Source organism: Ciconia boyciana, chromosome 6 (genome assembly GCF_034638445.1).
Source record: "Ciconia boyciana chromosome 6, ASM3463844v1, whole genome shotgun sequence".
In the NCBI taxonomy this organism is placed as follows: Eukaryota; Metazoa; Chordata; class Aves; order Ciconiiformes; family Ciconiidae; genus Ciconia; species Ciconia boyciana.
The window spans coordinates 25,811,335-25,833,083 of record NC_132939.1 but is presented as its reverse complement, the minus strand read 5'-3'; the positions used below and the strand labels follow the sequence as shown (position 1 = coordinate 25,833,083).

Sequence of the window (21,749 nt, the reverse complement as noted above, 5' to 3'; positions counted from 1 at the left end):
AGGTCATAGCAGCCGTAGATCCTAGCAGATGACAACTCCAAAGCTAAAGCACCTGTATTTCATTCTCTTCATGACAGTATTGTGTGATGCTCATGATCAGTGTACAAACTATAAGAAAATATTTTCAAATACGAGTTCTTATATATTTGAAATGTAATGACTTCTCTTTAAGAGCCTTCCTCTCTTCTCCAGCAGATGTATGGCTAGAACTCCTTCCAGAAACAAAGCAAGAATTAAGCATAGAGAAAATTGTACTCATTAAAAGCAGACAATCTATTTCAACTTGAAAAAAAATTATATATACATATATATGTGTGTGTGTATATATATTTTAACCTTGATGCATGATCTCCAGAGAATCAACTGCAATAAAATACTGCAAAAAAAGTACCTAATCAACAAAGAAAACTGGCAAGCTAACATTTACAATAAAATTTGTTTTAATTATGAGGTTTTCCAACTAAGGATAAGAATTATGTCACAATCAAGACAATCACTGAAACCAAAGTAGTCGGACGGCAAGGCTCCAATCCCACAAAGGTTATCAGACCCTGAAAGTCTGATAGGTATGATGAATGCATGCTTCATCCTACTAAAAACCAGGAGAAATTTAGAGCAAGGATTTGTTCTGTTTGGCTAAAAAGAGGATGATCTCAACCATACTCATGTCAGAACATGTTAACTGCTTTCTTAATTTACTGGAAAAGCACGTTAATTGGCAGGTACTGGCAAAGCATGTTTCACAAGTCTTTATCAAAAACGTATGGTATCCCCTAGTGGAATTTTACGTGCAACAAAAACAGTTTTTTAAATAAAACCTAAACACATCCTAACTGAAAAGGAAACAGTGAGATGTTGTAAAACAATTTTCATACCAATTTTAATAAAAGCTCTTTGCAAAGATCACTTTTTCATCATTTTAACATCAGTTGTGGACCAATCTTTTTGTAACTGTTATATCAAACTCCAAGCGTTTCACAATGTAAAAACAAGAAAGAACATGATCATTGTGACCTAACTATCTTTGTTTCCATCTTGATAAGAGCATGGTGAAAACTAGAATGGACTGAAAAAAACAAACATTCCACAAGACCAGTTTCAGTCAGTCCTCTTCCACTTTACAAAAAACAAGCATCAAAATACTGTATATCAAGTGTTATTAGCCCTTGAATTTGAAGCAGCAGAAGAAAGCGGTTTAAATATTATTGAGAAATAAGGGTTACTTGCAAAACCAGAATATTTTGAAGCTTTTGTTGCCCTTCCATGGCTAAGCAGAATAAACAACTGCTATAGATCACATCTGAAAATTTGTACAAATCACTCCAGTTCATTTGCAGATTCATTCTATAAATGGGTATTGGTTGAGTTTCATTTTAGTAATTCCTTGTCCAGGAAACAAAATACAGTACTTATGACACAATCACTTTGCTTCTGAACTACCTTTAGCACCAGCCTCCTCAAAAGGTTCATTCCTGCTTCAAATTCTCTCTTCCCCTATCACCACTTTAGCCTTATTTTGTGAATCTTTATTCATTAATTCCTGGACATTGTCACTGAAGTGAAGACACTGAAAAAAACTGGGAAGACATTTTGTCTAACCAAAAAGTCCTGAGATACTTTCCCAAACATTTAAATTGAAAGACAGCAAGTAAAGTGTGCAACTGCTCCCTACTGTGAGACTGATGAGGAGGAAGGGAACAAAAATCTGTAGCACTGGTGGAATATTACTGCATATTTATCAATGAGGAAAAGCAATCAGGTTACTGGTAGTCCACACAATATCAGTCACTAAGTACTTTTTCACCGTACCAGATAGCTAGAACACAGAACTGTGTATCAGCAAGGGAATTTCACAGATGCTTACACAGGGACTTTACCTTGTAAATAAGGCTGACAGGACATTAAATGTATGGATAACATGTTTAAGTATCCTGAATATGCAGACAGAAATAAATTCACTAAGACAAGAGAAAGACAGACCTTGTGATTTCATCCTGATACTCTTACTACCAAAACACACAACTATATTCTCAACAAAAGCATCAAGATGAGAGAGGAAGCTTTAGAAAAAACATACTTCCCACCTTCAGTCAATAGAATCACAGTTTCCAACATATTCAGTGATGTTTTGGACCCAATGACAATGACTACTGCAAACTACCTATAATCCAACAAAATTCACTCCAGACACAGACTAGAACGGCATTCTGGGTTTTAAAATATCTTCTATTTTAACTTAATTTTATGGAGTTACAGATAATATAGATAACTTATAGATAATCTGAATTAAGGGGGGGGGTTTGGTTTGTTTCATTGTGAATGTTTAGGGGGGTTGTTTCTTTGTTTGTTTTTGGTTTTGTTTTGGTTGGTGAGGGTTTGGGGGGGTGTCTTTGTTTATTTACAAATTAGTGTTATTTCCTGATTTCATATTTGAAAATTACTGTTTAAGCTGTCCATAATGTCAAGTGCATTCTCTGTAGGAGAACACTATCCTGAAATGATTATTTTATGATATTAGTAAAATGGACAACAAGAAAATCAATGCACACTTTAACAGACTATTAATGTCAGTTTTAAAGCTTTATTAGGCAAAACTCCCTAGTGTTAACACCTCTACTTTCATGTCAGAGAAAAAAAGAGAATAAAGCAAAATCATGTTTCTAGGACCTGTAACAGCAAAGCTACTTTTTCACCTGACATCCCTGGTGGCAACTTGGTGCTGCCAGTGGGCCCCACTAAAATGGTTCATTTGTGTGAAGGGACTAAAGAGAAAGGAGACCCCTGATGGCTGCTGTGATATTTGCAGACTCTCTGTACAGAGAATGAAGTGAAGCTGGCAACAGAATTCAGGTATGAAAAGATATTTACCGCTAAATTTGAAAGTCTGTTTTCTCCACACATATCCAGTATTAATATACACTGTACAGCTTTTAGCATTGTCTATGTAGAAATAACTAGAGTGTTGTAGGCTACACCCTGAAAAACCACGCCTTAGGTCACTTTTTACAAGGACCACACAAAAGAGGACTTTGTCACTAAGGTTGGGTAAGGGAATTTCAGAAACATGTCTTCACAATTCTTGCAGAAATTCGACTACAGAAATCCCATGCATCTTTAAAAGTCAACTGAGATCAGATAGTTTACTTTTTCCCCTACATACATAGCTCTTACTTTCTCTGTGCCTCAGTTCCTCATCAGGAAAAACAGTAACAGTATCTCCCTATGTTATAACTATAGGCACTCAGGTACAATAAGGTGACAAGGATGAAAGATCCTACATACAAGTTTACAATATATGTTAACATCTTACTTCTTCTCTGGCACAAAAATGTAATCTATATATTCCAATCACCAAAAGAACAACGTGGTTGAATCGTACCCCGTAATCCGACAACAAAATTCTTCACGCTTTGTGAAAATCCTCACACGGCCAACAGTCTTCATCTGTTAAGCCTGTACTTTATGTGTGAACTCTAGAATTAAAGCAACCGATGATGATAGTGCCCACAACAGCAAAGCTAAACAGGAATCAGCATCAACTGGAGTAAACTAGAAGACATTTCCTTCCGACTATATACCCAGCCAACACAGACTTCATTCATCAGTTTGGACAGTTCCTGATCTCAGCTCTTCCAGTCAACAAATAAGTAAAATTTCCCTCTCAGAGGAATTGTCAACTTAGTTATTTAAAATATTTTGGACTTAATGCTTCTCTCACATTTTGAGCAATTAAAATTTATCTACAAACCAAAGCTTCTCTTGAGATAAAGACAGACTCTTGAATTTCTTCTTTAATACAATTTAAATACCATGTAGAAAAAAAAACAAATACACATTGAGATTTCATCAGAAATATGTCAATATATAAGAGTAGGCAGTACACCTGCATTAAGGGAGAGCTTCCATCCCAGGGCGCATTAAGAAAGCCGAGGGGACAGAAGAAAAAGTGAAATTAATGAAAGTGGACTTTGACTACATTGATAGAAACTGGCAGTCTCCACTCATGGCAAATACCACAAGATCTTTACATGAAAAAGCAGATAGTCAAAACCTCAACTTCACATTTCAGGGGATCTGCTGCAACCCAAGATGGGGAGGCATTGATCACTGTGGATGCTAAAGATCCTATAATATATTTCACAACAGCATGTACATTAACATAGTAGGTTGGAGAAAACCCACTCTTGAGTAACTGAAGTCCGCCTACTTAAGTGTTCTTCTGCAATTGCAATCATATGCAATATTCTTTACTTCCTGACCTGATGGGTAATGTAGTACTGATCAACAGCTGCTGTTCAACATATTTAGCTGCACCAGTGATGGGTAGAGACACAACATAAAAAAGTAACAGTGAATGCGTATGTTTAGCATAAAGAAAGAAGAAGGTTGAATAATCAAAATATTAACATGAGAGTACAAGGGATGCTTCTGCATTCCAACAAATTTCATAGTAAGGCAGATGTATGAACCTACACTCCAACTGTAATTAAGGAAAATTATTTAAACACAGGGCATTATTTTACCTGTCTTTGCATCTCTTCAATCTGTCGCTGGGGGACACTTTGCAGAATACTGTACATTTCAGGCATCTTTTCTTCAGGGATGACAACAGAAGCCCTATAAGCAAAAATCAGAAAACAAATGGTAAGACGAGAAGAAAGAAGTTCTACATTAAAAGACATCAACAGCTTTTCCAACCCAGAATCTTGTCCTATTCTAATTAGACACATTCAGAAGATATTAGCAGAAATAAGCAGTCTTCTCTCAGTGTAATTAATTATTCTGTAGCAGTTCCTTCACAACATCAGCCAGTCTGCCCACAGATAATGCCACAAAAGTCTGTGGACTGATCTGTACAGACAATCTAATAAATATGGAAGGGACAGAGACCCAGAAATCCTGAATTCTCATCTCTGGATTGCCACTGACTTGCTGTCAGCTGAGATTTTTGGAGTGACCAAACAGTAATAGCATATACAGTGCTATGTATACAAACTAGTAAATTTTGTATGTATTCTCCTAAGATCACATAACCGGGCATGGAAAAATAATCTAAGCCCTTAACACAGTGTACTCAGCTACAAAATAATTATACCTTTCAGTCTCAGATGAACTTAGGAATCATGATACAATATAGGAATTTAGCATTTATGTGATGCAATTTTTAGCATATACTTTCCTTAAAAGAGCCTGAATGCAGACCAGTCCTCACTGAATTCAAGCACAAAATAATAAAGCAAGTCTGTTTTAGAAAAAATATGATTGGCTGCAGGATAACCAAATGCTCTGTCATCTCTGCCTCGTTTGTTTTCCTCTCCTATTTTTGATGCATAATATACCAAGGGCAAGGACTGCATGTATCTCACTCTGTATTCTATTCCCTGTAACCCCCAGCATACTTCACTTATCACACAGATTTTATTCAAATCACTGAATGCAATGAAGTCTCTTATGCAGTGGTTCAATGTACAACAGTGAGGGTACAGACCTCTTCCAATCCAGAACCTCAGAGAAAGGTAAAATGTAGGAGTCAGCAACGATGACTGGGACACAGCCAGCTTGAAGAACATCACTTAGCACAGCCTGTCCCAGGCGGGCTCCACGTAGAACAACACAGAACGTAGATTCCTGTCAACAAATGGTATCCAACACACAGATGACAAAAAATAGGAAATGTTAGGTTTGTAGTGTGTGTGTGTGTGTGTATGTATATATGCATTATGCTTTCCTGCCCTCCCCCTTGTAAAAACACAAGTTAAAAGGAAAACAGGCTTGCTCTGTGCAACCAACGTATTTAAATTATTAGCTAATTCAAAATAATTACACAACTTTATCTTCCAGAGACTCAAAAATATCATAACTGGAGAGATGAGAAATCAGCTAATGGGACTATTCTATGCTTTATTTTAATGGCTGAACTTCAGAATTCTAATTGAGAAAATTCAAGGGAAAAAATAAGTTAAACATTTTGAAAGTTTGGCATAACAAGATGAGCAACAATCAACATGAACTTATTGAGTACAAACTGTATGAAGCCAACCTAATTTTCTTCCATTATAGGGCAATCCAGCTCTATGGATAGCAGAGAAGTAGTAGATTTCATATCTCAACTTTAAAAGGTATTTGACATCTTTGATAGCATTTTCATAGGCAAATTAAGAAATCATGGGCTAGATAAAGCCCTCATAGGCTTTATAGTTACACATGTTATAGTTACAGAACTCTAAGTATAAAGCAGTTAGTGGTGGCTCACAGGTAAAACAGTGATGGGCCAAATAATCTTTCCTAGGTGTAACAGTATTCATTGTGTCCCTTAGTTAACCAAGTAGCAGAATTAAGACCATGCTTATTAGATCTGACAATACCTATGATTTTGTAGGATTTGCAAGCATAATGGATAACGGGATTAGAGTCTGACATTATATGGATAAATTGACTAAAAAATACTGATACATACAGGGTTTAACACTTAGATAAAAATAACTAACTGCAAAAATATAAAGCATGAAGTAACTGGCTACGTTTTGCACTTTGCAGGAGAGGACATTTCCTACAAAAGGACAGGAAAAGAAAGGGTATTCACCTGTCAGCACGGTTGTGCTGTTGAAAAAACAAACCACTCGAACCCACAGGTTGTATGAGAATGCAAAAACAAGTACAATCTAAGAGACCTGAAGGAATCACTCACTCTTCTCAGTAATAAAAGACCTCAGACAGAGTGGTATTTTCAGTCTTGGGCAATGCACTTCCAGGGGTAAAAAAAAAAGGATGATTACTTACCCTGAAAGTATGATCTGCAAGGAAAGATTGACTAGATCAATACTACTTATTCTGAAGGGGTGAGGCAGGAGGAAGATGGCTAAAGGGAGCTTCAAAGATATAAAAAGTTGTTGCAAAAAGGAAGAATATAATCCACTTACTCATGTCCATAACACACAAGACTAAAAGCCACAAGTTTAAACTGCAGCAGAGAAGACTTCTTGACTATGCTGCACTCACCCTGTAAATAGGGACTTTAGTTCTCACTGCCACTGAAGAATCTTGCTACAGATTCAAGATTGCAAAATAAATGCTTGTAGAGTTCAGCTACACAAACAAGGAAAAAGCCCAAGTCAGTATTATCCCTAAGTCTAAGAAAGAAAAATTATAAAGTTCATACAGGGGCTCTCACAGATAAGAAAACATCTTTCCAGCTTGCATTCTGTGGCCTGAGGAAAAGGAGCCAGGAGGCTCAGCAGGGCAGCAAAACATCAAAATGGAACTAGGAAATACAAGGGGGTTTGCTGGCTCTTCACTTGTTTCCTAATGCAATCGTAAGACCTGTGTTCATACCCATTGAGTACTAAAAGCCTTGAAAATGTCATCCAAGAGAAGACTGCAAACAGGAAGCATTAGCATCCCAGAAGCCCAAGAGCCTGTGTAGTCGGAAGCCTGTAAAGGCAGCGCTGGAAAGGATGAACTGTGATTGCAGTCCCCCTTCCCCCACTGTCAGACAGGAAGAGAAGGAAAAGAAGGGTGCAGGGAATGGAAGGAGCTGAGAGAATGAACACACATTTTAACCATTGACTCAGTAGATCTCACAGCAGCAGGTGGAAGAGACTCTACTAAGGTCTGGGAGAGAAAAAAAAAAAAGAAGCCCAGATGTGGACACACATGCTCATCTGCCCAGATAACCATTTTTCCTGTCTAGACAAAGGTTACTATAAATACTTCTCCTCGCATCACCACTGTTATCAGCCAGACATTCCAAAGGGAGATGCAGGGCTCTGCAAAGGAAAGTATTTTAACAATCTCTGCATGTGCCAGCTCTTTTCTGAGTTATAAAATCGTATATACCGAGATATAGATATAGATTTCCCTGACTTGCTATCCTTGAGCAATCCAGTCTGTATTTAAAGAAATAAAGCAAACAAATATTTCTTTTTCCTTTTGGTTAAAAGTTTAAGACTCAGGGTGACCCTTTCCTCCCTCTCCCCCTCCGCCACAAGGAATTTTAAACATATTTCCTACAAAACATAACAGGAGGAGTGGAAACTTTGCCTTTCCTCAGTTTGTTTGTTATTTTATCATCATTTGCTTAAGTTCAAAGACAGATTATGTGCTGGTGGCCACAGACAGAGCACAGTGGCCTATGGCATAACTCACTTCACCACACTGCATGCCAAAGCACCTCTCTGTTAGTGAATTGCCAAGAGACACAAGGGTCTGAGAACGCTATCTAGTTTTATCTTCACTGACACATCAAAAGGCCTCTGGAAGTTGAGCTAAGGCCATGAAACACATTTCACCTAGATGTTTTCATAGCTGCATGCTGACAAGTCTTCTAGCTCAGTCTGTCATATCTATACAGATAATTTTGCAGGGTTTAACTATTAAGCTGCATACAAAAAATATAATCTGACCAACTCTCCTTAAATGTAGCACTCTTTTTTGCCCCCAAATAAATCCACACATAAGCTCCTCAAAGTTCATTTTAATCTTCCTTCCAATTGATAAAGCGATCCTCTGTTCCAAGCTTCATCTAGCAAGGCCTGGACTGTCATATGTGAGAAATCAATTCCAAATTAATGCCTGCTGAAGGTCATTTTGCCTGTTATTCTGGAGGGTGCAGATTCCAATGTTCCTCCCAAAGTTTAAAGTGAGCAATTTTGTCTGGCCTCCAAAAGTTTCTCCTCCCATTGCTGCTGGATTTGACAGTATATTCGTATCATTTTTTAAGTTTACGTGACATTGTCATGTGTTACTAGAAGACCACCATGACCAATCTCATGAAGTTGTTACACATAAGCAGTGTTTTCAAATTGCAGCGTAGTCTGCATATCAGTTTGAGTACATATTTTTAAGAGGGCCAAGAACTAAGAATAAAGTTAGGATATAATATCCAAGCTAACATAACAAATTATGCAGTTTCAAAGCATAGCCAGCAACTTAACTAAATACAAGGAAGCACCCTACCAGTGCTAAACGGGAACAGCTCCACAGCTACGACAGTCACCAAGGGGAAGAGAAGTCTGCAGGAGAGACAGCCTTACCTGAAGCACTTGAGGATAATCAAAGACTTGATTTTTGTGACAGCGTTTGCGAACAGCAGGGACCCCATCTGACAGATTTGTACATTTGTCTAGGATCAACACTGATTCCCCATTCTCAGCTTGAAGAGCTTCCAACTCAGACCGGTATTCTGGGTGCAGAGCCATTTGAGAAGACAGAATGAAATACCTGCGAGGACTGAAAAACCACAGCAAGGTTACCTGACACACTCTAAGTTTGCTTCCAAGATGCTCTAGAACACATTTCCTTCCATCCTGGAAAAGCAGAGCAAGATTAACTAAATGTGGACACACTGCCAAGACCGTATTTTCAGAAAAGGCTGGAAAGGCTAATGATGCAATATAATTAAATCTTGGATAGTAAGTGGCTCAGCATGATTTACAACTTTGAATAAATTTGTACTTGGAAAGAGTGCGTATTACATTAGAATAGGCACTTGCATTATAACCTCTATTGTAAACTGAAATAAACATTATTTAGCTACATATTAAAACAGCTTGCTACTGATGCCAGGATTGTTTGTTCTTTTGTTTGGTGTTTGTGTATTATAACAAAGTAGATAGGACACTGAATGCTCCTGCTAGTTTCTCCTCCCATATATTTTCTCATCAATTTTAATTGAAAAAAGATGCTGAACTGACAACTCAGCTACCCTGTGCTTATTTAGTCTTGATTCGGTGACAGCAGCAACAGGACGAGCTCATCTCATTAGCTGTGATTCGGTTCTGTCACTCTTGGGCAACATAAAGGCAACATTTCCAGGACAAAGTTGAAGGCCCATTATCCCATTCACTCTCACTCCTACCATGTTCCAAAAACATGAATGTTTAAAATGTGCCTTAATACTGAAGTGTTTCAAGACCCTATTTAACATCGGAGGTAAAACACACAGGAATAGAGTCTCAAATAAGGTGCTCATTGCTTTAAAGAATTGTGTTAATGTTGGAAAATAGCACGTCATATAATTGTGATACTCATTCTAATCTACTTTGGTTTCCTTTTTAAACGGGTCAGCTAAATCAGACTATTCCACCACTCCCCACTGAAAGGATCACACAGCGAGTGCCTGCCCTCAAGCTGCCAAAAGAACACAGGAAACCTACTCCATGTGATGCTATCTTTAATTTACAGCTCTGAAAACACATACAAACACACACTTTATGAAGTCAGACCTCTCCTGCTGTTCTTCTCACCTCTTTTACTCATTTTCATGCTGGTCATTAGTTGCTCCAATTAACAGATAAGACTTGCATAGAATTTTTTTTAAATATTCTTTTTCCCAAGCCTCCAGCTGCTACCAACTTGCTACCAGCAGCTCTACAGAATATATATTTTTAGCAGAGGTGGACTTAAAACATTTAAACAATCCAACTAAAAAGGAGAGTAAATCAAAATCCCTCAGTTCAGCTCTGTAAGAGGAATAAAAAAGGATTTGCCTTAAAAAAAGGAAATACTGCTGTAAATGAGTGATAATAAATGCCTACAACCAGGTAAAAATTATGCAGGTTGGTTTGTGTATATGTTTAAAACCTAGTTTTGTCTTGAAACTGTCATCATCCTATGACACTCAAAATCTAGCTATCAAATCTTGCTACAAAAGAAAGTGCATCCCATCTCCCAGGAAATAACACACTACTGCAGCAAAATGTAATAATTTATCCCAAGCAAGCCTGAATTCTGAACATCGTTCCCTTGTCACACTCTGCGTAAAGCGATCGAACTTGTGAATGTGTTTCAATTAGTAATGCTAACTGGCCACTAGATGGTACTCCGGAGACTACAGTCTGTTCCTCACACAAAAAAAAAAAACCCTTGAGAACACAGAAGCTCCAACACCTTCACTGAACACAGACTCATGCATTGCATCAGCTCCCACATAAGTTTCTCTTATCCAACCTAAAACCAGACATAGCATTTAGCTGACTACATGAACATGAACAATATGACTGCATCTCTCTTTACAATTGGTTCTATACATGCTGAAGCCTATCATCACATTCATGCTTTCCAGACAGAAATACAAAGCGTGCTTTCACTCTGTGTCGGACTGTAATAATACTTGAGATCTATGAAGAATCAATTGGGATGCAACCAGATCCCTTACACTGGCCTGGTCCAGGAGCATCACAAGCAGGAACATAAAGGGTGCGAGCAAAGCAAACCACTGCTGCACAAGTTTGTCCTGTAATTGACTGCAGTATCTTACTTGGAGCAGCCCAGAGCAACAGCAAGAGCATTGCCCTTACCAGAGGAGAAGACAATTGAAGCCAAAGTACAATAACTTTTTGTGTCCAATAGTGCAAGCACCCTTTCAATCACAGTTTTCAACTTTAATAATACTCTAAATAATAGCTCTAAATTCTCTAAATAATAAATCTCTACAGGATGCTGTCAGAAAAAAGGACCTAAAGTTTCTGCATTTCTAAACTTGATCTTCACGATCAGTGGACACGTCATTTACCCCATTGGCTCAGTCTGCCCATTTTTTATACCATAACAGAGGTAAGACCTTGCTACAGCAAAATGTTTTCAGCTGTGTAATTAAGAGGCTTATGAAATATTAAAAGAGCAGTCTTCCATAATCAATTAAAACATGTCTTCCAGACTTCAACTGCTCTTATTCTGAAGACATGAATGGATTAGAGAAACCACCACTTTCCAGGGTAGCTCATTTTAATGTCTAATTACATTCCCTGTTAAAATTAGTGCTTTATTTCCCACTTGTCTTGCTTTACTTCCAACTACAAGGTCGGGGGGGTTATTTGCGTTGATGTCTTACTCCATTACTTTAAAAAAGAAAAAAATAAAATCAGTATTCTAAGCCATAATCAAATCAGCTCTCAGTCTTCTTTTTCATGAGCTAACCACACTAACCTCCTTCAGATTCATTCTGCAAGAACTTCTTCCCTTCAGAGCTGTATTTACAGGCTTCTCCTGTTCCAAACTCTCAATGTCATTTTGAAAGGACTTCAGAACCACAAAAACATCTAAATTGATTTACAAAGAATGTATCCATAACACATACAGAGGTAAAGATCACATCCTTGCTCCTATTCTCCTGTTATTCATTCAAAGTTTGCACTGGCTGATATTACCTGAGGCACTTGTGTTGATCCCCATGATCCCTTCTATCTCTTTAAAGTCACAAAGAAAGTATAGCACACTGTTTTTATCATTGCAGTAGTGATCTTTTGCCATTATTTTGCTTTTAAGTATCTTAAAATAAATTGTCTGAAGCGATCATTTATTAGGGAATCTATATTTCTTTGAATTACTCCCCTGCTTTACTTACACTTTAAAGAAACCAAACATATTAACAACTACTTTTATTTATATCTGAAATAACTTGTCAGCTCACTGGAAATACTGAATATAATTCTACTAGAAACACTGTCATGCCGTCATATTTCACAGTTCAGTTTCTGGAGTGGGAAAAACAGAATCACTCCAAAAAAATCCTCAGTTCATACCTAAACTACACGTTGGCAGATGAGCCAAGGCCATTAGCACTGGAACCATCATATATTTTAATAGCAAAAGCTATTAAAAGCAACTCTTACAAAATTGCCCAAGCCCACCAACAAGTTAGTAGCTATATTTATATTTTATCAGCATCAACATTAAACACGATATTGAATATACTTTGCCCAATTCATGGGAATTGCTTTACCCTGGTCCTCTTTCTGGCAGATCCACTTCCCCCGACAGCGGGCTGTAAACAGGAATACTGACATCGTAGCCTTGTCGGTAAGTCCACGTGGAGAAGCCTCCACCAGCCAGCAGAGCTCTGAAAAATACAAGAAAGCGACTTTAAACAGAGTATGTATACCATTCAAACTCAGAGCATGATTTACTGATTGTCATTACCAGAACATCAAGAAGATGCATGCTCCGAGACAAGTTTTTCCCTCAGCTTTTGTCGGTAGTATTTTTCATGCAGTTTTTCAGTTCACTTCAGTTTTCGTGAACTGGGCTTACTGCCAGGTTGGATCTCATCATCAACAGACTGCTTACGATTGTGTATGATCACTGACAAATTGACCATTTTTGCATTAATATAGGGAAATTTAATCTATTGTAGTAATTATGATAACTTTGCATTTTTGCAAGCTTACATGTCCTAAGTCAATTTTATTTATGCTAGTTAACATATTCCTCGATGCCTGCGCTAAAATAGGGTATAGCACAGCTCTCAAAGTGTTAGAGACAAGCTATATTTCAGATACAAGTCCAGGTACAATAACACAGTATTTTGGCAGCTTACAATGACTCTGGACTTCTCAGGCTGGAAAATAAAATGGAGTTATTTGCAACTCTATTTTCAAAGTGATCATGCAAAATAGTGAAATTTATTTCATTTTTATATTACACAAAAAATGCTATAAACAGAAAACATGACAATAAGAACTCTATATGTTCTGAAACTAACTTCCAACAGTAGAGGCTGCTTGGGACACTACGTGCTAGAGAGCATGGGAATCATCAAAGATTGATAAATTAAGATGTAATTCAACCTCCCAACAGGATGATCCTGATTGTTACTTTTCCTAGATGCGACCTTTTGCCACACAGAAGAGCTTTAAGAAACAGAAGAGAACAATGTGTACAGAAGAAAGCAATGCATCATTCACAATGCCAGAAAAAAGGGGCTTGTTACCATCTCCTACCCCAAATCAGGCTTCTTTGAAATATGCTAGTAGAGGACATCAGCTTTTCAGTTGCCATTTCAACTCCAGTGACCAGGTGGCACCATGAACACATCATCCTATTTCCAAAAGAAGCTCAGATTCAGCTTCTTTAGCAAGACTTTGCAAACAGCTGATCAAACTTTCAGTCCTTTGTCACCAAACAGCACGGTGTGCTATGCTTTAAATTACCCACAGATACTGGGTCTGCTTAAGGTACCATACAAAGTAGTTTGGAGAAAAGTGTTTCTCCAATTCCAATTCCAATTCCATAGAGAATCTCCTTCTCTATGGAAAGAAGCCGAATACAAATACACCACTATACTAGGCACTACAGAAAGGATCCTGAGGAACTGTACCCATTTTAGCAGCTATAATTACAGACAAAAGCCTTATTATCACAAGCTTGCATACTGTCACAGTTCAGAGCAGGCACATGTCTCATCAGTAATCAGAACAGACACATCAGAAGAAAAAGTTAAGGTGAGACTGGAAAAGGCACTGACAATCCATTCACTGATATTGTTTTCAGATATCACTGAATGAAATCCTTAGTATAGTGCTTGGAGAACCATTTTTTCCACAGCTTATCATTATACCTAATTATCATCCAAGACTTATCATTTTTTCCCATCAGAACATGACACCCTGGATAAACACCAGTATGTTCTGCCTGTTCTAACCCTTGTCAGATGTCCCATGGGATACTTCACTTCCTTCTCTGTCCTGCAGCACAGTCATTCAGTGTTCAAACACCACGATCACACTTTGCCATAAATGTGACTTCACCCAAGTAGTTCAGCAAGCAGGCTTAAGTGTTGTTTAAGAAGCTCTTTGAAAATCCTAGGCTCTGGATTAGAGGATATGGATTAGAGATGCATTTCAGCTTGATGACAATTACAAAATCAAAACAACTTTCCCTTTATTACTCTTTACTCAGAACACAAACTGTGCTAGGAACAAAAATCAGCTTGAGAACAGGATGATAAATCAAGTACGCGCTGAGTGATAATTTATGTTCCAAATCAAAGTGATTATTTTGGATTCCTTTCCAATGCTCCCCTCTTTGGTGGCATGTACAATGCTGCTATGACTAGGTCTCACCCTTGAAGCTACATGTTCCGTGTCTTATCCATATTAACTCAGTTACAAGCAGGGACAAAAATTTGGCTTGGATGTTGCTGTTCTTGCACTTCATATCCCCCTCCTCTTTTTTTAACCTCCCCCAATTGGGAAACTACAACCAGACTTTTTAAATTGGATCCGGTTGAAAACATGACAGCACCTCATCAGCCTTGAGGAAGCAGGTGTGTGTCATGCAGACTTTTACCTAAATAAACCCACAGGGAACCAACACCAGTTAAATAACTCCACTCAGATTTTCATTGTATGGTGCAGTAAGGGAGTAGAGATATTAACTCCTAAGGTACTCAAGACAAATAATCTTTAAATTGCACTGGTCAGTGAAGAATGAGCCTGTTCCTGAGCAACTTTTCACCACTTTTCAGATATTGATCCTTCTTTCTCTCCAGGAAGTGCCCCAACTGGTCTGTACTCTAAATGTTTCTGCCCAGTTGCCATCATCATCAGCTTTCTGCCAAACTTCGTCACTGAAACCCAATTCATCAACTGAAGCAGAACAAAAAAAAAAATCTTAATTCATATGTTAAATTCTACAGCTACAGAGTAGCTTTGCAAAAGAAATCCTTTCATCCTCATTATTGTACCAAATTCAGTAGAACTTACTAACAAATAACAAAGAGATTATTTTTTTAAGTTTTATGGCAGAAGATTACATATGTTATGGCAGCTAATACCAGCAACACAGCCTCCATGCCCACAAGGCAGACTTCCATCTTTGAAATTATGGAATAAAGCGCTTTTACACTGTCTTTGGAAATCAGATTTAAAGATTTAATAAACGAACAACCCCTTAAGTGAGGTAACTTAGCTAAAGGCTTTTCCAGATGTAAAAATATCATATAACTGAATTCCCCTTTGTGTATAAGGTCTTATTTTACCTGGATTAATATTCTGCAGCAAATCAACAGAACACAACTCTATCAAACCTCATGATCCACTACCGTTCAACTATGTACGATCTCTGATATGTGCCGAACAGAGAAGGCAAGCCACACTCCTTGTGCAAACTTCACAAATATTACACATGTATTTCACAAGCGATCCACAAAATCCCACAAATCCAGTCTTTCTGCAGGTGTACTGATACAGTTCAGACCAGTCATTCAAAACCAACTGAACTCTGCCAATGTACCTTTATTTTGGCCTGCAGCCTCTCACCCTGTGACACTACAAACAACTGTCCTTCACACTTTGTTAACTACCCATTCTGTAACACCTGTGGACATTCTCAAATTAAGAAAACACACCCAGGTCACTTGTTCTGTTAGACATGAACTAAGATCTCCAGAGGTCTCCAGAATCATACTGTAACCTCATACTGCACCACTCAGGCCCTTCCAGGACTAGGTCCACACTACTGACTTTTTCACAGATCCCTTGTCTTTGCACCTGTGACCTGCAGTACCGGTTCTGCACTACACTGAATACAGTCTAACTTTTGGCTGCCTACAAAAAGGAGTTTCCACGTTTTCTCCATCCTAAGCACTATTATTGCCTCTCTCATGTATTACAGCCAGTGACCATACAGTTGCAGGGTAAGTCAGTTTAGCAAGCTACGACAACAGCTGTATGCCAAAAAAGATTTGATTTTTTAATTCAAATTACTCAGCTTTCCATGTTAGCATGACAAACGCTTAGAATAAACACCTACCAAAATAATACATTTCCTGCATACTAAGCTAAGACACATAAGGCCAAATATAAATGGACATTTGACACAAAAAAAGTAAGAAAAAAAAATTGTGCAGTGTAAGAAATCTACTACATTCAATTAATAAATCTACTTCTTCGATAGACACATGCATTCACAAACACGCAGTCCCAGAACAGTCCATTCCATTAAGCAGAGCACTGTCAAAAGAAAATTCCCCTTAAGATGTATAAATCTTAAGATAACAAATACAAGTATTTACTAACAGATTAACAGGTTAGGTTATGTAAGAATGATGCTTGACTGCCCTCTTCAGGCTAACCCACATGCATATAACATTTCATACAGGAAATAAAAAACTAACGCCTTACTTCACAGTCAGTGATGTAATTACAATAAGTAAACTTACTCTTCGAACATGTCCAGAAAAAACATGTTCTGTTCTGGCACTGAAGGATGTTTTAAATCGTCTTTGGTGCAAAGAAATCAAGGTATACTCCATACACAATCATCTTAGCAAAGATCCCATATCTCAGGCAAGATTTTGTTGACATTTGGCAGAAGAAAGTTAACCTTGACCTTCAAGAGAGGGACTGGTTACACAGGACCTAACTCAGCAGAACTAAGCACATACAGCCTAATCCAGTAGAAACATAGTCAGTAACAGTATCTAAGCTAAATAAGTTTGTCTTACTCCTATTGCAGTTTTCTTTGCCTTACAATCTCCTTTCCTCTTCCAAAAGTAAACTATTCTGCAAGTTAAAACTGAGCTCAGGATTCACACCTTTTAAGTTTCTGGCAAATATTTTCAAAACACAGTTGCCAGAGAATAACTATTACTAATACAGTGTAATTGTTAAGATAACAAAAACTACTGAAATTCACCATAGTTTTGTCAAGTACAGCAGCTGCTTTAAAATGTCCTTGAAGCACTTGACTTCTATCAGAAAGTTGCAGCTACAATCATCTTTGAACTTCTAATTTGCAGCAAACGGGACATTCTGTAAAGCATTCAGGTTCAGTAACACACAAGATACAGGTCTAACCTCAAGATTCGCCATCCTTACAGCAAGCCCAACAGTTTAGAGCAAACGCTGTCAGCCACATCCCATATAAAATTAAGGATGGGGCTAAACCATCAGATTGCAGGAGCAAACACTTGTCCTATACAAGACAGGGACTTCTCTACTTCCCTTTTTTGAGAAGAGAGGAAGTCATATTCCAGCTTTGTAAAGGTTAAGGAGCACATCCTTAGCTATCAACTGCACTTCTGAGCTTGTTGCTTCTTCAATGGCATTTAAACCCAGATCCGCGCATTCAAACACAGCAAAACGCATACCTATCTCTAGGAACATCTAGGGCAGTATTATAATCTGGTGGCCCTCCAGGCAGCATATTGAAGAGCAAGTGATTTGTGCCTCGATCCCACCTAAGGCAAAAGAAGAAACAGACAACAATTAGAAAGGTGTTCTCTACATACGGATGGCAAGTTCTGTCAAAGCCTAGCTCTGGCATTGACTCACTGCATCCTCTCCTCCTGCATTAACCTTAGTTTTTTCCACTTTCTGTTCTTTAAATTCACATACTGAAGTTTCAGTAAGTACCTGGATAACTGTGCCAAAGCCTGAGCTGTCTCCTTGATACGGAGTGCGTTCTGATTGAGGACATCTATGGATGGCACAAAAAGGCAGGCCCGGTTGACATCATCAGTGTAGAATTCACTGTCAGAGATGGCAGTTAGCAGCTCATTGTATTCCCTGGAAATGGTGTTGCTCACCGACGTCCCGTATTCATCCACATACTTTTTCAGTGAGTAGATGTATACCTTGATTTTGTTTTTGGGATTGAAGCCACATCGATAGACATCGAAGCAGGTGTGCATCCTGCAGCTGAGGTCTCCCCGCTCAGGAATCGGGCTATCAGCAGGAAGCTTGACCACAGGCACATCATGGACACTGCGTTTTTCAACGGTCCAGTCACTGGATGACTCAATGGAGTGAGGCCAGAACTGGAACATACCTGTGGCAATTAGGCCAAGCAGAACTATGGAAAAGAGAGTGATGTAGTAGATGCGATGCTTGGTTTTCATCCTTGGGATGAGGGCTGGACCCCGGGTGTTATATTTGGCCGACGCACACATAATGGAATCAATTATCTCTTGCCTCTGCAAAATAGAAAGAGAGAGGTTTTAGGATTGAACTCTGGAAGAGATACATAGTTATCACAACACAGAGAAACATCCAGTTAACCTTTTCAAGACAGGTTCTTTGCCTCAGCAGATTACAGTCAAATTTCTTCAGATGCTCACATGTCCCACCAGAACGTAAGATGCCAACTGAGACTGCCACTTGGCAAGGACAACATGAGGCTGATCTGCTGGGCCTGGTTGTAATGGAATGATGTTGGCCAGTTAACAACCACAAATCAGAAAAGGACATGGCTTGGGCAACGAGGGGAGGAAGAAATCTCAGACAATACAGAAGTAGTGAGCCCTCGTAGGTGCCACTCCATCTAGGTCTAAGTGTATTCATAGTGAATACTAATAAAAAAATAAAATGCTCATCTACAGGTGAAGAGAAACAACCTGGATATCCCACAAAGGGCTTATAACAGCATCACACACAACTTAGGATCATGATACTGCTTCTAATGTAAAGGTGCTTTCAAACTGAATATTACAGGAGCCCCACCATATCCGACTAGAATGATGCTAAACTACTTCTGGCAAGAAAAAGAAATTAATTTGTCACCTTTGTCAATATGCCTTTTGGGGCAAAAAAGTGTTCTATGTTCAATTTATATTAACTACAGATTGAAGAATCAGCTACTTGTTGCTTGCAAAAACAGGTTTAGGTTTTCAGCTGAAGCTTCCATAATAAATAAATCCAACTTGAACTCTCCACAGTGGGAGCTTTTTAAATTTAGTAAGCATGTTTTTCCTGAAGAAGAATGTGGATGGTATAATTATGTGTTTTCCTTTTGGACAAATGGGATGTTTTCTGGCTTTGTGAGCAAGAAAGAAAGTCTGACAGTCAACTGTACAGTAGACAACTGTGATGGTTTCAGCTGGGATAGAATTAATTTTCTTCCTAGTAAATGGTATAGTGCTGTGTTTTGGATTTAGGATGAGAATAATGTTGATAACACACTGATGTTTTAGTGGTTGCTAAGTAGGGCTTATACTAAATGAAGGACTTTTCAGCTTCCCATGCTCTGCCAGGTGCACAAGAAGCTGGGAGGAAGCACAGCCAGGACAGCTGACCCAAACTGACCAAAGGGATATTGACGTCATACCATATGACGTCATGCTCAGTATATAAACTGTGAGGGAGTTGGCTGGGGGGCAGCGATCAGTGCTCAGGGATGGGCTGGGCATCAGTCGGTGGGTGGTGAGCAGTTGCATCACTTGTTTTTCCTGGGTTTTGTTCCTTGCTCTTTTTTTTGTTGTTGTTTTCCTTTTCACTGCAATTTATTATCATCATCATCACTATTATTATTTTATTTTATTTCAATTATTAAACTGTTTTTATCTCAACCCACAAGTTTTCTTACTTTTGCCCTTCCAATTCTCTCTCCCATCCCACCAGGGGGAAGGAGGGCGAGTGAGCGGCTGCATGGTGCTTGGTTGCCGACTGCGGTTAAACCACAACAATAACACATATGAATACAAGAAGTATCAATAAGGTATAAATGGTCTTTATAACAGACTGGGTTATGTTTATGTGGCAGTTCTTAACAAAAGACTGTTAGGATGGGGTGGCTAACACATGAAATGACTGCACTTACAGCACCACAAACATAATCTCAATACAGCCCCACAAACAGATGCTAATAAATACTCCACTTTCAACAGTTGCTGTCATCCATTTACCTTCACTTTCTGATTCTGGAGACAGCTTTTAAAGCCTACTGTACAAGACAATATGCGCATGATGCTGTTATCAGGACAGATGCCAGATGCTACATTACTATCAGTTTTATAACTAAAAACTTTCCATACGCTTCTGACTGTTAACCATGTTATTCCTCCTTCCCGATATAGTGCCAAAACCACTTGCATTAATGACAAAGATTACACATTTGCAGCAAGCATTTGAGTCACTCAGCAAAGCTGTCTAGACCTAAGCCTGGGGGGAAAAAAACCTCAATGAAATGTAACTCTCCATCCATGGAACCGTTTAATCACTTTTACGCAGCACACAATCCTCCTGGGCAACCTGCAGGCACAAGACAAGGTCTACTACCATTTGGAGTAGGAGAAGTAACAGGAATAACACGTCAGCCAAAGAGGTGGCAAAAAAATAATGAGATGTAACAGACGCGGTAATAGCCGCCTTTAGAGGGACGCCACAGCCTGGGAGGGTCCAGGCTGACCCGGCTGCCGCGCAGCCCGCAACACAACCGGCAAGAGCCGGGCCCTCCGCCCCGCCGCGGCTCCCCCACCTCCTGCTTCCCTTGCCCACCCAGCGGACGGAACCGCCGCGGGCAAGGGGCAGGAGACACGGCCCGCCGGAGCGGCGGCACGGCCGGGGCTGCCGGCAACGCCCGCGAGAACCCGGCCCGGCCCGGCCTCCCCACGCGGCGCCGGGCCAGGGCCAGGGCCAGGGCCAGAGTCGGGCCGGGCCCCCCGCCGCCTGCCGCCCAGACTCACCTCCGCCCGCAGTCGCTCGGGCCCCACCGCCCGCGCCGCCAGCTCGCTGGCGGCCCCACGGAGCGGGGCTCGCCCGGCCACCGGCGCCGGCCCCCACCACCGCCTCCGCCTCCCGACCTGGTAGGGGCGACCTGCGCACGCGCGCGGCCCGCCGGTGCCGCCACCCAGCCGCGGCCAAGAGCGTCGCGGTCCGGCCGCGCCACCGCGAAGGGCGCCGCCCCGCGGCGGGAGGGCGCAGCTGCAGGGGCGGTCAGGGCTCGGCGAGGTCGTGGGCCTGGCGGGGCCCTGCTCAGGCGCCGGGGCCCTGCTCAGCCGCCGAGGCCCTGCCAGCGCCCGCCGGGTGCAGGGGCTTAACACCCTTTTGAATTTACCTGTGACTTTAGCCCTTTTGTAGGGGAAGAAAGCCAGTATTGCCAAACTGCAAACACTATCCAGCGAAGGCCGTGCCCTGTCCTCCTCCCCTACCTCACGTCCCTGCCTCGGCAGCTACACCCGCATAACAACCCCACCACGCCGTGCAGGCTCCTCGCCCTGGCTCCCCTCCGAAGCCTGCTTTACATTTTGGGGA

General features: G+C 40.0%; 1 protein-coding gene across 1 annotated transcript in view; it reads right to left on the bottom strand.

Moving 5' to 3' along the window:
* EXT2 (exostosin glycosyltransferase 2) overlaps window positions 1-21,330 on the bottom strand; it is an 80,747-nt gene extending 59,417 nt beyond the window's left edge. The window contains exons 1-7 of the mRNA XM_072863856.1: window positions 21,182-21,330; window positions 18,135-18,694; window positions 17,870-17,959; window positions 12,722-12,838; window positions 9,033-9,228; window positions 5,489-5,628; window positions 4,524-4,617 (exon numbers count right to left, since the gene is read on the bottom strand). Coding sequence (XP_072719957.1) covers window positions 4,524-4,617; window positions 5,489-5,628; window positions 9,033-9,228; window positions 12,722-12,838; window positions 17,870-17,959; window positions 18,135-18,670 — 1,173 coding nt within the window. The 5' untranslated portion in view covers window positions 18,671-18,694; window positions 21,182-21,330. The remainder of the gene's footprint in view (window positions 1-4,523; window positions 4,618-5,488; window positions 5,629-9,032; window positions 9,229-12,721; window positions 12,839-17,869; window positions 17,960-18,134; window positions 18,695-21,181) is intronic.
* Window positions 21,331-21,749: the final 419 nt, after the last annotated feature.